This window comes from Gastrolobium bilobum, unplaced genomic scaffold (genome assembly GCF_033153095.1).
Source record: "Gastrolobium bilobum isolate Gb01-03AN ecotype WA unplaced genomic scaffold, APGP_CSIRO_Gbil_v1 utg17055, whole genome shotgun sequence".
NCBI lineage: Eukaryota > Viridiplantae > Streptophyta > Magnoliopsida > Fabales > Fabaceae > Gastrolobium > Gastrolobium bilobum.
Genome location: NW_026899394.1, coordinates 457,559 through 473,673, shown reverse-complemented (window position 1 = coordinate 473,673; position 16,115 = coordinate 457,559). Strand labels below are relative to the sequence as shown.

The 16,115-nt window shown below is 36.1% G+C and overlaps 1 protein-coding gene across 2 annotated transcripts; it reads right to left on the bottom strand.

Moving 5' to 3' along the window:
* Positions 1-229: 229 nt before the first annotated feature.
* On the bottom strand, positions 230-16,115 carry LOC133290180 (DNA-directed RNA polymerase 2B, chloroplastic/mitochondrial-like). 2 transcript variants are annotated; one of them, XM_061488232.1, is made up of 19 exons: positions 15,062-16,115; positions 14,133-14,348; positions 13,915-14,048; positions 13,763-13,829; positions 12,730-12,788; positions 11,909-12,026; positions 11,631-11,744; positions 11,403-11,534; positions 10,901-11,317; positions 8,891-8,941; positions 7,909-7,979; positions 6,470-6,554; positions 6,159-6,311; positions 5,995-6,069; positions 5,747-5,836; positions 5,586-5,633; positions 1,653-1,767; positions 1,308-1,411; positions 230-917 (listed from the first exon to the last, which is right to left on the bottom strand). In XM_061488232.1, exons 1-19 carry the CDS (start codon positions 15,884-15,886, stop codon positions 807-809), a joined length of 2,985 nt encoding a protein of 994 aa, XP_061344216.1. In that variant the 5' UTR covers positions 15,887-16,115; the 3' UTR covers positions 230-806. The 2 variants fall into 2 exon arrangements, with proteins under 2 accessions (XP_061344216.1, XP_061344218.1); XM_061488234.1 differs by lacking the exon at positions 1,308-1,411.

Sequence of the window (16,115 nt, the reverse complement as noted above, 5' to 3'; positions counted from 1 at the left end):
TTCACGATTACAGTCAGCATTGCTTTTGCACTCTAAAATTAGTTTATTACCATCTCCGATGCAAGGGAATTAGTACATCACCAGAGATTGGAATGTCTCATTTATCATATTTTGTCAGCATTAACCATCATGAGCTTTAACCAATAACATTGGCTGTAGTCACTAAATTACTTAGCTAAAAAGGGTTCACGAAATAAACTAATATATGTATACTATAAATCATGTGGGTACACTAATTCAAACAAATGTCTCTTCATATTTACAAGCGAAAAACTTGAACAAATGAATACACCGATATAAATGAAAACCATAGAATTCTCTGTTGACATCATGGTTTGCAGCTACTCATGGTATGCTTTGCACGGTTACTTGATGCTGAACCAGGTCAAGATTTGCTACAGAAATTGTTAATGATGCTCCATACTCGTCAAATTAATAAATGAAATTTATTGTTTGTGCTGCAGAAACTGGCAATGCAAATTTTAACTCCTTGGCTTTCCCTTGGGAGCCTGCTGATTGTTGCAGCAGCTTCAAAAGCTTCTATCTCGTATGGTACAAGGTATACATCCGCACATCAACAACCAAGTAGATTAGGGTGGAATATATTTTCATACCAAAAGGGTCGTCCTCAAGACCCTGCCTGGATGATGCCTTTGAAGATAGATGCAGTCACTGAAATAGCCTCTATAAGGAGTACTTTCAGAAGATCTGTTGCCGTTGCCATGTTCACACTCTTAAGACATTACTTGAGATGTTGTCAGTAAGCCCAAAAGGAACGATTCCAAGCCTTAAAGAAACCAGCAGAATCAGTTGAAGAAATATGGTGACTCTAAAACTTCCCTTAAGTCAAAGTCTCCCCTTTCAGGCAAGGGTGGAAATGATAATAATGGGAAAGACCTCTGAAAGCTCTCCAATAACTGTTCACAAATTAAACAGGTAAGAGAAATGATCTAGCAATAATGTAGAAATTTCATAACAGCTTAAGATAAAAAATAAAACGGCACTCTGATTCTTTTCTTCTGCAAAAATAAAAATTCCAGACTCAGCATCTTGTCAGATAATACATGATTTTTCCATCTTCATGTCTATCAGAAATGCAGAAAGTAGAATTCAAATCACAGAAACAAAGCACATTCCCCAAAGAAATATCTGCTATTCATTTCAGACAAATCTGAAGTCATTAATCTGGCCCCGGCCATTTCTCCCAAAAAGATTCCCAATACTGAAATTGGTTTCACCTTAAATGTAATTCTACTACCCAGGAACAAAATAGTATTGGATATAAATAATGAGCATTTAAACCATACATTTTCCAATATTGGAGTCTCGTAGAGTTCTACAAACTTCTCTCTCAATATTCTGTTCATTTTATCCACATCACATGCATGCGTCCAATATGAATCATGAACCCCTACAAGCATGTAGCAGAGATTATTCATCATTAGTATTATAATTATAATAGATTAAATAAAAATAGAAACATGAGCCTAATGGAACATCTCTTCTCCCCTCCCTGGGTCCCTTATTGGGGATCCCTAAGGCACCACTACAGTGGTGGGGCCTCCCTCCCCTAGGCCCTAGCAGGGCCTGTTACTTAAAAAAAAAAAAAAAAGAAGAAAGAAAAGAATGGAAAGGACCTAACAAGGAAATACCTGCAAAATTCAAACCTTCTTTGTTGCAGGCTACTGCAGTCATCATCATATGAGAACCATCGAGTGAGTGAACAAAATTTGGAGGAAATGCCGTTCTCTGCCGTTTGACCATGACCTAGAACATTTAAATGTAAAATTTAAAATTTAAGTCTTGAAAATATAAATCAAATCAAAATACCAAAATTCTCTACCCTAGAAGCTATGCTAGAAATGTCTGCTAACATGTTTATAAGATACAAACACCCACTCTCCATATACATAATAGAACTCTAAGGAAATATTTAGTGTGTAGATGCCAGTTCTTGAAAAAGACACCCATGTTTGATACTGGGAATGAGATGACCATGGCGTCTCAGATGATACCTAATCGGCTCTAATGCCCACTGCATGGGCATGTGAAACCCATTCCAACCGGTTGAAATCACAACCACAATCCCAAACACGAGATTTTATCTTTTTAATTATGTAGCAATTATACTTGTAATTGATTTACTTTTTTTTAAACTTATTTAAAATGTTAGATGTCCAAGATTGATCACAACAACCAATCAGAGGGCATCCCACATGCTTAGGCATCTTCCACATCAAATATAAGCATCCCAAATACCCAAAATCATCTTAGAAGCACATGTGTTAAATGGGGCATGAATACAGTTAGAAATATAAATATTAAAAACATTCATGTGCCTTTATCTAATAGCTTAAACTTTTGAGTTAAATTGGTACTTTACATGGTATCAAAGCTTGGTTTGGTTTGGACTAGCCTGGTGTTTGACTAGAAGTGGGTTGAGTACCTGGGTTGATGTACCCGAGAGGTTTCCATTGACGGGAAGTTTGTTAAAAATTCAAGTGTGATATGTAATGGCCCAAGTGAGGACTTATGATGCACTGACACTTCAAAAAACCTGATGTGTCGTGTTCGACACTTCCCGACACTCCAACGCGTGTTGCAAAGACTCAAAAAAGGGGTTCAAAAGTTGAGTTGCGTTGCGTTTTTAGTTCCAACTATTAGATTCGTTAGATTACGATTACCATTTTAAGTTTAATATAAATATTTGTGATATCTGTTCGAATCTCCTCCGTACCACCTTTGGGAGGGGTTTAAAGCCTTAATCCTGGACCCGCCCCGAAACGGATTAGTTGCGAAGCAATGAACCGATTGGAATATTTTCAAAAATATATATATATATATTTTTGTGATATCTTATATTTCTTTGTAAAATTGATGGGTATTATAAGTTAAGCTTCATTTTATTGTTAAATTATTGAATATTAAATATAATATAGACTAAATAAATTAAAAATATTTTTTAATATCAAAATGTGTCCTAACGTCTAGAAATCTAACAATTTTTAGAATTAACGTGTCGAAGTATCGTGTCATGTCTCGTGTCCCGTGTCGGTGCAACATAGGTGAGGACCATATAAATGAAAAAACCAATAGACCTAAAACTTCAAGGTTTTGGGTCAAGATGTGGTGTCGAGCCACTTATTGTGGTTAGTGTAGCTTAGTCGATTGGTGGTAGTTCCCCCTATCATGGACTACCCTTTGCCCCCCATATTCTTCTAATAAATATTGCAGAATTTCTTAGCACAAGATAAGGTGGGCTTGTGCGTTATCCACCCTTTCAAACCCAAACGACTCTTGCGTAAGAGGGCGTTAGAAATATAAATATAAATATAAAAACCATTCATGTGACTTTACCTAACAGCTCAAGCTTTTGGGTTAAATCGGTTCTTTACAAATGCAATTTGACATGAACACAAGGATATGACATTTTATAAATGACCGGAAATAACACAAGCAAGGGTATTAAATATAAAAGTAATATTATAATAATATTAGCATAAAAACAAAAATTGTAATAATAGAGACATAAATGTATCAAAAGTCAACATTAGTCACTATAGACACTAAAATAATATTATCTATCTAATAATTGCGGTATTCCATCAGTATTGGTGTAACAATTCAAAAGTAAAAGTAAAAAATTTGTAGGGTACATGTTAGGAGTATATGATGGTGTATTAGAAGTGTCCAACATTGGTACGGAACCATTTTGAAGTATCCTTGCTTCAATGTCCATTATGCCAGTAAGGAATTCATTCATAACTATTCCTTTCCTTCAGCTCATCATTCACTTTCAGTAAGGAATAAGTAAGTTTAGGAAAAACAAAAACTTCCCTCAAAAATACCTCACACTCTTGACCTCAACTTTTCCTCCTGTTCTTAGAATGGAACAAAACAAATGATTAAATGTTTCCCACAATTGTGCTTCCATTAATTTCATTCCCTTCCCTCCCATCCATCTAAAGAGATACTCAATTGCCAACACACAAAATATTGACACCGTATCTTCAGGAATTTGTTTTTCGCACGAGTTTTGAGCAAGGCGGGTTTCGGGAAAAAGGTTTGGTTGCATGTAATATAAACAGTCCCATTATACATTCGGGAAAAGTACACCTCAACACCGCACCAGACAATAGCATGACAGTGCACGTTAAATACTGGCAGGTGTTGATGGGTGATGTGTCTCCAATTTATTATGTATTAAGGGTTAATATGATCATGAAATTGATTTAAAATAATTAAAAGATATAAGAATTGTAATTAAATTGTTATTTTATTCTCATTAAGATTCTCATAAAAATTCTGATATTTTACAATAATTTTCAGCTCAATAAAAAGATAAATTGGAGAGCTCAAGTCGATTTGCTTTGGATTTCTGAATCATATAATTCATTGAAGATGTTATTGAATCTTCCCTTGAATATTTTTAAGGAAAGTTTTCCTTTAAATATAAAAGGAAAGATTTTAAGGATTTGATTAAAGATATGATTGGAGATTCTATTGAAGATTCTATTGAAGATATTATGAGAAATTAAAAGATATAATTTCATCACTATAAAAAGGCAACTCTTGGAAACAGAAAGGAGGCTGACACATTAAGAAAGAAAGGAGCTTTTGCTGGAGATTGGAGAATTTCAGAGAGAGAAGCTTGAAGGAGATTGAGCAACATTGATTTTTTTTCTTCTTCTTCTTCATGACTTCTTCTATTTCTTTTATTATTTTATTTTGTTTAAGCTAGCTATGTCTGGCTAAGTTTCTTTTGTAGTAGGAATATGGATCCGACTTGAATCCTTGTTTTGGTTTAATTCTTTTCATTAATAAATTGTCTTAAATTGTTTGTGTTTACCTTGATTTGCATGTTTAAATTCTTGTATAATCTGGCCAATTATATAGGGATAAAGAGGGTTAGGATTAACAATAGACATATTGGGATCTTGGTCTAGACAGGGGTAGAACACCAATTCTTGCATGATCCAGACATAGACTTGTCGGAATTGCAAATTTTTATAATTCATCACGCTTAAGGCTTAATCTAAAAGAGATTTCTAAGACATTAGGATTCCGATTGGGTTAAAGGATTAAAGAATTAAGACATCAGGATTTAACCAATTAATTCTTAGATGATGAATTGTTTGAAACAATTGAGATAGAATATTATTAAATTGTAATTAAACCAATTAGGGGATCAGAGGTGAAGTAAACCAAACTGCATTTTTATTCATAATTTCAAGTTCATCTTTTTAATTAATTTCTTTTACTGTCATCTATATTTAATTTTTAATTAAATATTGGTTACCTGTGAAATGACCTTTGGAATTGTCTAACTTAGATAAAAACAGTGAAACTATTGCTTGTAATTAGTCCTCGTGGGAACGATACTCTACTCATTCACTTTATTAATTGTACGACCGGTATACTTACCGTATTCGCAACAATGGGTAAATGATACAAAGTGTGCAAATGGTGGCGTGTAAGTGTGTAACTCCATACATTTAGCTATAGACACAAAAAAACAGCATGAAATGTTGCAGCCCATATCTACACAATATCTACACAATGATGTTAATGTTAAATTTACTTACCTTATCTGTTTCTCGTTGCAATGTCAACATCTGAAGTGAAGTTTTGATCTGCAATCCATATAATAATAATAATAGCTTATTAACCTATAGACAGCCTTGAATCCAGAGAACTTGAGAGAAGTTTTAAGGATGTAATTCCAGGGAAATTCTAATGCACTCACAATATGCCTTCCTAGTTTACGGTAAGGTTGCACTACAGGAAGTCCAAGAGGAGTGGTCCAGCGCACTGGTTGATTTTCAGATGCAATTATCTGTTCCAATTGTCTTCGTCATACTCATACCATAATATAAGTACATGACAGGAAAGGGGAAAAAAAAAGCGTAGCATTTTATTATTTCTCTCCATGTACAAGCGAGAATATGCAGTTATGCACTATGCAGATGTTGGTGCAAGGAGTATTTGACATACTTTTGCACAGTCACCAAGCCAGCTCATGATATCTCGTGCACCTTGAAACATTTCCTCTAAGGCAGTTAAGGTGACCTGAGAAAAGCAATAAAGATGTAACAAACATTGCATACCTATGCTACAACGATTCAATATTTAAAATGCTGCCATTTTCACCCTCTAACCTTAGCAGCATAACAAGAAGCACCAAAAAGCTCCGTATCATCTGAAATGGCATCCCTTTCTTTCAACCTCCTTTTTATTTGTTCCCGTGCACCAATGTAAGTAACACCATACACTGATGTCATCACTGTCTGCTTAACCAATTTTCTATCCACCTAGACAAGTCCAAGATCAGTCAAAAATCAGCTTTGAGATGAGGAGTGAAAAGAGAAAAAGCACAACATCACTAGAATTGATTATGTAATAAATTATTTTCACTCAGGTTTATAATACCAGGTGAACTACATATAAGACCAAAAGAATGGCAGATAACCTGATTAACTAGAGTCCTTGCATGAAGAGCATCAGGAAAAATTGCAGGATCTTTCTGAGCATCTCTTCGCATGATGTCTAATACTCTGCAATGAAATAATTCTTCTATGATTGAGTTGTTTATTTGAGAACACCCCTCTCACAAGGGAAAATTCAAGCCAAAAAATGACAACAGAAAGAACAAAAGAAAAGAAAAAAGAGCCTTCCAAATATCAGAATAACTATAAATAAATATTAGACCAAATAACTAAACTGGAAAAACTAATGCTACATAAACCTACTAAATTTTTTGATAGAAATTAGAAAGAAAAAGAAATACAAAAGAGCACGATATCCTCCATAACAAAGGCATAACCACAATGTGGTCAAACACTGCTTCCAATTATCTTCCAAAAATCCTAACACCCCCAACAGTAATGCAGGAAAATTGGCATTTGTCTGTAACCACTAAAAGTAACCAGTAGTTCTCTTAAATTCTGTTGAAATTTATCTAACCTACAAAGAGAGACCTTGGATACTTCCATAGCCACCAACAATTTTTCCAAGATAAAAAGGTCAAATATCTACGTCAAACTTTAACCCTTATGCCCAGCAACCAAATGCATCCTTCTGAACCATAGAAAAATCCTTGGCGAAATATTTGGCAGGATCATGCTCAACGAGGCTTCCCCCATTTCCCCTCCTAAGTTTCTAATGGAAAGAGAACATTTGGACTTTGAGAAAAAAATATAGTAGGTCCAATCTTGAAGAAAGAATAGTATTTTGCTTAATTTCTATATTCATTTAAGTATATATTTTGTCCTGCTATGTACAGAAAAATAAAGCCTCAAACACCCTGGAGCTGCAGCTTGGCATTGTATGTTTGCTTCAATACAACAAAATTGAGAGAAATTATAGAATACATCTTCTAGAACCTTTATTTTAATAGAAAAAGAATAAGGGAGGATATGGTATCTTCAAGGACTTGTAATTTTTAATAGAAACAGGTTTTCTGGGTGCCTTTAAAGCAGCTTTAATTAGGTCATTTGATGACTTTTTGAGGTAAAAAGTAATTAATGCTCTGTACAACAATAGCAAAGTATAAATGCATTCAAAGCATCTTGAAGGTGATGCTAAGAAAAATAAAAATGTTGATCAGACATGTCTTAATTATGAGTTGTTTTAAAGCTGAGTACTTTATCATAAAACAAGGTCTAAATTGAACCTCCCAAAACAAAGCTAGGTAAGAAATAAAAAAAATAGCTAAGCTGCTTTAATTGGAAATTTTTTCTTCTGAACCACTGTTTCATTCCATTAAATATAAAGGGAACAAAGTGGGCCAGAGACTGTTATCTATCCAAAGAGAGGAGAGGTCAATCATGGCAATATGGAAAATACTAAATGCCCACTGCTAGCATTTCAAACTTTAAAATATACGTAGCAATACACGCAAATACTTACCTAGCTGCTATTCCTGAGTAAACATCTGCTGGCTTCTCTCCTGCAACTAGATTAACAGCAGCAGCCCCTAACTGAATAAAAAAATTAAAAAAATTACTATACAGGTATCTCCCATCAGCAACACAGTTTTTTCAAAAATGAAAATAGAATAGAAGGCATGCTCAGTGATAGGGATAGGCCCATGCCAATTACCAAGAGGGTCTATACAAGGAAGAAAAGAAAGAATGAAAAAGGCCCAGGCCCAGTAATGGACAGCTGACGTGGATGGAGCAGTGAGAAAAGGAGAGAACTCTGTTAGGGTAGTTAGTTGGGAGAGGGAATATTAGGCGTGAGTGGAGGACAGAGAGGAGCATTCGATGAGTGGGTTGGTTTGGGGCATCTTCTGGTGCATGGAAGAGGTAGGGATCTCTAAATGCCAGGGTAGAGAGTGGTTGGTTACTGATACTGTCTCATAGTTCTTGTTTTTCAGTCTTTTCCATACTCATGCATACATTCTGTAATTCCAAGTTTACGAACTAATCAATGCCACTTTTCCTTCCAATTTTCTTGCTCTTTTCTTGTCATGTTCATCTGATACCTACCAGATAGGGACCAGAAACATCATAGGAGATGAAGATATTCAGAGAACATCAGTAAAGAGTTCTCACTAAACACATGATAAGCAAACATTTCTGTTCAGAAATCAGTAATGGACAATATAAGCATAAGTTTCACCTGCTGCCACTTTTGACAAGACCATTCTGGATAAAACCCAAACAGAAAACTTAAACAGTCAAAACCAACCAAATAGTACAAATGTACAGAGATGGGATTGGCTACTAAAGCCAAATTCATTTTCAACAATTGTCAAAATCGTGAAGACTCTGAGCTACAATCAAAACTAATTATCATCCCCTAACTTGATCTCTAATATCTGGGACTGAAGAACTTGAAACTCAATCAGAATAAGGGGTATAAACAAAATGACAAAGGCCATCATTACCTTGTCTCTTCCCAAGGCAGCATAATGTTGTAAACCATTACAAGAGCCATCCTACGACAGAAAATCAAGGTAGTGCGAATCATGATTAGTAAATAAACTCTATACATTCTAAACGAAAATGATGATAATGACAGACTTGACAATCAATTATGAGCTTTACATGGCTTACTGGTCATTGATATCACACATCAAAGAATCGGTAAGAATAGATTAAGCTGGTGATTTTTACACAAAGCAGTGAAGTGCATGCATGACCCATATGAAGAAAAATGCTAAAGGAACACCAAAACTTATTTCTTATATATTCTAATATCAACAGGGAAAAGATAAGAAAAGGCTAGTTCACAAGGCTCCCAGCATTGTGGAGACAGGGAAGGGACAGATATTCACTGTTACCCCTGTCATGTTTCTGTGACTAGAACCTGTGAGCATGACCAGGTCATAAGGCAGTAACCTTACCATAGGCCCAAGGCTCGTCCTCATCAACAGAAGAAAGATAAAATCATAATATAATGTAGCAAGTTCCTCAAAAAAGGAATTCACTTGTAGGAGGGAGCATTAGAGTCTCATATTAATTTTACAAAAAGGTTTATTCAGTTTCTCTGGGATTATATATTCTAGCCACCCAAGAAACTGAATGTGTAACAATTTCAAATCTAGGGACTCTTGAGATAAGGGGTATATCTATTGTTTGGTAATTGTAAAAACCATTGATGGGCCTTCACTTCTCAACTTAAGATTTTAGGTGAGATAGTAGCTTTACATGGTCGATGACCACGAGGTCACGAGTTTGATCCTCATCACCCCCTAACTTTCTAATGGAATTAAATCAGCACAAGATAGAATCAAAAAAATGAGTCTGTGCAATATTCACGCTTCAAACCCAAAGGGCTCTTGCGTAAGGGGACGTGTTAGAGAGATATAATAAAATAATAAAAAAAAAAAACCATTAATAGGCTTTCACTTCTGAGCATAAGCTTTTGAGTAGAAATGGTTCTTTACAATAATGATAATCAAAGTGTTTACTAATATCCAGAAGAAGGTGCACATAAGTAATGTATATGTGAAGAAATTATATGGATACACTAAGTTGTTTAATAGCCAAAGTAACCTGTTTAACCTGAAAATGGAACACATTCAAATCGGGAGCCTTTGGTTTTATGTACAAAATTGGGTTAATTTGGCTTTATTTTTCAAGAAATGTTTTCTTTTAGTTTTGTTTACAATAGGTTTTTATTATTCTTATCTTAACTCCACACCCACAAACTAGTAATGAACCCTAATATATTAATGTTCTCCTATATATTCATGATATTAGTAATTGATAGAAATATGATGTTCATTACATGACTTAAAGGAGGAATCAGGTTGCTAATCTATTTTTATAAATTAAGAATTACATCTCTTTCACCACTTCACCTTTCGAAAAAAAAATTCTAACTCATCTCAACCCAACCCATGATTATTTATGTGGCCATCACTTAACAGCTTAAGCTTTTGGTTTAAATTTGTTCTTAGCAAGATATCATAGCCTCTGTGACCAAGTGGTCACGAGTTTGATCCTCAACGCCGTCGTTTTCTAATAAAAAACAAGATGTTATAATCAGCACAAGATAGACACGTACATTGTCCACACTTCAAGCATAAGAGCTCTTGCATGAGGGGGTATGATAAAGATAAAAAAAGGTAAATACCGATGCACAAGAAGCCTTACCCTGGCATTTTTTGCAAAGAGACTATTTCCTATACTCAAACTTGTGATCTTCCGGTCACAAAAAGCAACTTTATAGTTGCTCCAAGGCTCGGCCTCCATGAGAGGGTATGTTAAAGATATAATATATAAAAACATTAATGTGATCTTCACTTAACAACTTAATATTTTGAATTAAACTGGTTCTTTACATGTACTGACCGCTCCTACTGTCAACCCAATTTATTAGAGCTGTGTCATAACCTCAAAACCCAATCCAAGAAATTTTTTGAACATCTATATCCAAACCCTGAAAATACCTGATGTACTGGAATATGTGAAATGAATGTTTCTGGTGAAGAGCTTCTTAAAGCTTCACTTAGAGTTATGCACACGGCTAGGCACTGCAATGGGTCTTCTGCATTCAACCACCACCGCCTCCCTTCAAGAGGATTGTCTGCAGAATCAAATATGTCAGCCAAATGATTTTCAGTGAATGCCATGCGACCCTCATGAGATAGTTTATCAACACCGCCAGCATATAGATTTGCCAAGTGTATCTTCAACCAGTGTAGGCCTGACTTTCCAAGACGGCGTCCTTCTGCAAATTCCAATATACCCCGGCATACATCTGAACCAAGGTGATTTAAGTGTGGGTGCATGGGGTATGCACGACCTCGGAAATCAAGGTTGTGTGGGTAGTAAAAACCTTCTTCATCCTTCATTTTTCGTGCTACCTGCACCCATAGATATAAATGGGTTTGTTACCTGAAAGAGAATAAGGATTACAAATTAATGTACATAAATTTCAAGGAAGCTTACAGCAAGTTTAAGTTCTATGTCACAACGTAGTGAATATCTCTCCCTGTTCTCTTTCTTTACAGATTTGACCTTCCACTTCCATTTCTTTATCAGCGCTTCATCATCGGTATCTGGCTCCTCAGGTAAAGGAACCTGCAATAGGAACACCATTTGAAACCATCGTTAACATAAGTTTCTTAAAACATACTTCCATATCTAAAAAAATGAGCATCATATAATCAAACTTACATCATCGCGGTCCACCAAATCAGCAAGACGGCCTCCACTAGCCCATATCCTGTCTACGACACTCAGGACCTTCTTATTTACCCTCCATTTCGTATTCCCAAGAGTATCCAGAGCCTAATCACATGGGTTTTACATGTGCATTTATAAAAAAATTACTTTCCTAAGAATAGCAAAAATAATACATATATATGTGCACACAGATATTTTCCTACATAAAACAAGGTAGGTATAAGTTCAAGCACTACTCTTCATTGGTGACAATTATAACAAACTCGGACCTCAAATACAGGCTCTAGTTGCTTCCTAGGGGGCCTCTTAACAGCCTCACGTTGTTGCCTAACTCCATGAGTACGCATGACATAGGAAGGTAAGAACAAGTGCCCACCTTTATCATAACTGCAAAAGTATGGCAAAGGAAAAATAGAGGAGTCAGCACTTATTTAGCCATTCAGCAAAAAGAAGAAAAACTGCAATCTACTTATTGTAAACATTGAATTTTAATCTTGAAAAATTCTGATTCACATTTTGAAACTAATTGCAAAAGGCAATTGTTTAATGGGCTATGCATTTGGAATTTGGATCACTGTTTTAAAAAATAGTATAATCAAACAGAAGCAAAGTAAGTACGAGCACATTGGGGAAAGGATAAGGGTATGTTCAAATTTCAATAGCAGAAAAAAAAAAAAATATATATATATATATATATATATATATGTATATATCATAACAAAGAAAACCAAAGGAACCAAGGACAGTAGGAATAAAGCAGGGTAGCCTAATATTACCCTTTACCCATCAGAGTCGTAACACCCTTGAAACAACCACGGGTGAAGCATTACCACAGAAGCTTAGAACAAAGCCTAATCCCAAACCAAATCAAGAGGCAAGGGGATACCTTAAAGATAAGCTCATTCCTCTACAACCAAATGCACCAAAGAAAAGCATTTTAAGGGGTGTAATGTGTTCATATTTTCACAGGTTTTTTTACATTGGTTAGAGTTTGGACCACCTTCTAGCCCCATTATATAGCATACCCAGCCATAAAATCAAAATACAGAAGGTTAACAAGGCAGAAATAAAATGTGTTGAGTTTCCATACCCTGTCCAGTTGACTGGTGGAACCAACATAGGCATATAAGGAATAACCATATTTTTTGCCTGTTGAAAAATAAGAAAAAATAAATCAATGACTTGTAGAACCCATGGACATGAGAGGAGATCACTATAAACATAAATACATAAACAACGTAATATGCAATATCTATTGAGAACTAATTGAAATAAACTACACATACACTAGAGCTGGGATATTTAGTTCGTGACATTAAAAAATAAAAAAATAAAAAACTTTTACATGCAAAGTGCATGAGCACAATGCCAATTAACTCAAGTGCTAGCGAGTAAGCTAAACCCCACCCTCGTTGAGCATAAAAAACAACTACGGAGCATAATGTTGAAGAGATCTCCTTCAATGAGCAAAGCAAGGAACCACATTTGTGGGCTTGAAAATAGAGATCTATCTTTGAAGATATGAGCACTATGCTCCAACCAAATAAACCACATGACAGCAAAAATGCACAACTCCACATAAAACTTTCTAGATAAAGAGTTTAAGGTCTTTCTACAAAATGGGAGTTAGTTTATTTTGGGATTATATTTAAGGTAGTGCCCTGCTAAAATCACTATACAAAGTCAGTCTTACAAGTAGGATTATAAATGAGTGAAATTCCCCGACATATAGAATTATTATGTATTCAGAGTCTTGGAAAATGATAATATTGGCAAGATTTTTCTCTAGCTTGATTCTCACATATATCCTTCCTTTCTTCTCCCACCCTTTCTCTTTCTTCTCTCTTTACCCCTATTCTCACTTCTCCTATCTTCATCATCTGCATCCTATAATTCTTTGGTCCAGCATTGCCATTAGTACATGTAAAACTTTTTCTAAACTTGATTCAATTCAGGAACTAAATTATCAGTTAAAAAACCCATAACAAAACTCTCTTTTCCAAACTAAAGATTCAATAACCTGATAAATAACAATGTCAAAATTGCTATCTAAGATATCTCAAATGATGAACCATCCAATTTAAACTTCAATTAAAGAACAGCAGGTGAAGGAATATACTTACAGTTCTGTCAAGGCCTTTAAGAATTAGAGGGTCACATTCAATAATACCGTATTTTTTGCTTGCTTTCCTGTTAAAAAAAAAAATCCAGAGCCACAATTTAAAGTACTGCTGGACAATTCAAACCAAACTGAGAGGCAGAGATTAAAGCTTACGTTGCCTCTTTTGTCACCGTTCTAAACGAATGCACAAATGCAGGTCGGATATCAGGTGCACAATCCAGTAGTTGATCTGATTGTGGTTGTATATATGCTGTCTGCATCAAGAGCTCAACTAAACGGCTTCCCACCTGTGAAGTGGAGAGGATACCATCTTACCAAGAAGCAAATAAATAGCAAAAGGAGCATTTAGACTGTAGAGAAGCTATTCAAACCTTTGTCTTCATGACTGGTCCCCATGGTTTTGTATCATCCTGGCTTTTCAGTATCCCCCTCACTGCAACAAGCTTTTGCTTTTTCATCAAATCCATGACTTTTTTCCGCATCTTTTCCTCTTCCTTGACAGCAGCAACAGATTCACCTGCTTCATTTTTCTTGCCTTTATCACCCTTTTTCTTTTTAGTTTTCTCCAAGAACTTGTGTATTCTAACCTGAACCATCAAATAATAAACAGTACATAAGGTTGCAGCAATACCAAGAGATTGGGTTAAGATACCTATAGACATAAAATGCCATGCCTAAGGAAGTTTATTGTCCAGAATAAATTGAAGAACATATACAAGATTTAACAAATAAAAAATCACTGTTAGGAAGGCCCAACCTTCAGGTTTATCAAGCTTTGTGTTGTAGTTGTATATATATCAGTGTCAGTGTGTAATTTGGTTGGAGGGAGAATGGGAAATATTGGGCAGGTTGGGTAACCAAAGTGTACTCCCCATCCCCTGTTCAATACCCACGAAATCCCCTAAAAAGTCTCATACCCAGCTTCATCCCCATTTTATGATTCCCGCACCCGGCTCCATTCAGATAAAGTTGGCAGTTATAAGAATTAAGGCCATAATTTTATTTCAATATTATAGGTCACTATGTAGGTCTTCGCCTCCTTCGGATACTCATCCCCCAAACTTTTGAACTTCCTCCACACTCCCATGGGTTTTCTAAGGGTACTTCTAGGTCCGACATACAAAAGAACTGTGTAGCTCTATTGAACAAACATGCAGGAGTACAATCAAATATTATAGAACAAAATTCAAAACAGTATAAAATGAACAATTTAAACTACTTCAATCACGATATTTATGCAGTTAAGACTTAAGAACATGCCAAAATGAACACGAACAATGCGAGAAATGCAATGTCCCACCTCCTGTTCAATGGCATCACCTATGCTGCAGACAGCCTGCACAACCCTGGCAGTGCCAACTGTGGCATGTTCGGTCCCTGTCATTAACAACCCCATCAACTTATGCATGGTGATAACAGCCATCTTGTCAGCCGGTAACTGAACAAAGTAAGGTGCGTAGGCCATTCTGTTCTTCCCCATATGGTACATTTCCTGTTCCTTAGCGATGGCATCCCGCAGAGGCTCAAACCAGCCAAGAAAGAGTGACTTCATGTATGGCAGATTGGGTGCCAGCTTCTGCTCACACATGTCCATCAAAAGCTCCCTATACTCCTTGGCAGCCTCTTCCCACACTTCAGTCTCAATCTTAACCTGCCTTCTTCTCAGCTCTTGGTACCTAGACTGTTTCATTCCCACAGTCAAGTTCAGCTGACTCTGCCACCTAAAACCAACCACCTTCGTCTTCTGCTCTTCTTTCCTCATCCCATGCAACAATTCTTGAATTTCATCAACAGGGGAAGCATCTTCCTCAACGTCCGTGGAAGAAACTGCCTCGGCAACTCCAGCATACCCTTTAACACCAAATTGAAATTGAGCATGCCCAATACGATTTGGTTTTTCCCCATGGCATAAAATCTCCCTGTTTAGGGGGAAAACGAAATCTTGGGAGATAATAAGAGGCCTGGGAGGGTGCAAGCGAATGCGAAACCCCCAACAAGCTTGTTTGGCGACGTTCCGCCACATGTTTGTGGAAATGCCCGAACGAGTAGGTTGGAAGATAAGGTTTGTTTTATCAAGAGGGAGGAGAGAATCAAGTCCCTTATTGAGGGAATTAGTGGGGAACATCAAATTGTGCGGAATAGCAATGACAACAAGTGAAAATGGAAGAAAAAAATGGAATTAAGAAAATGGATGAAGTTAGAGGAAGAGGGTGGAGAAACAAGTGTAAAGAAGATTCAAAATTCATAAAGGGAGTGAAGATACTGTCGCCGCCTTAAGGCTTAAAAGGTTGGTGTTGGTATTGTGAGGAATTGGAGTGAAGGACAGAGTTATGTTCTTGTCGCAGCGACGCCTC

What these genes read in the sequence shown, in the direction of transcription:
- LOC133290180 (XM_061488232.1), bottom strand. Translation starts at nt 15,886, where the DNA reads ATGTTCCCCACTAATTCCCTCAATAAGGGACTTGATTCTCTCCTCCCT. An exon ending in TGCAACGAGAAACAGATAAG is followed by an intron (nt 1,768 to 5,585) that starts GTAAGTAAATTT and finishes TAAATGTTCTAG; the next exon opens with GTCATGGTCAAACGGCAGAG. An exon ending in AGAAGGTTTGAATTTTGCAG is followed by an intron (nt 1,412 to 1,652) that starts GTATTTCCTTGT and finishes ACATGCTTGTAG; the next exon opens with GGGTTCATGATTCATATTGG.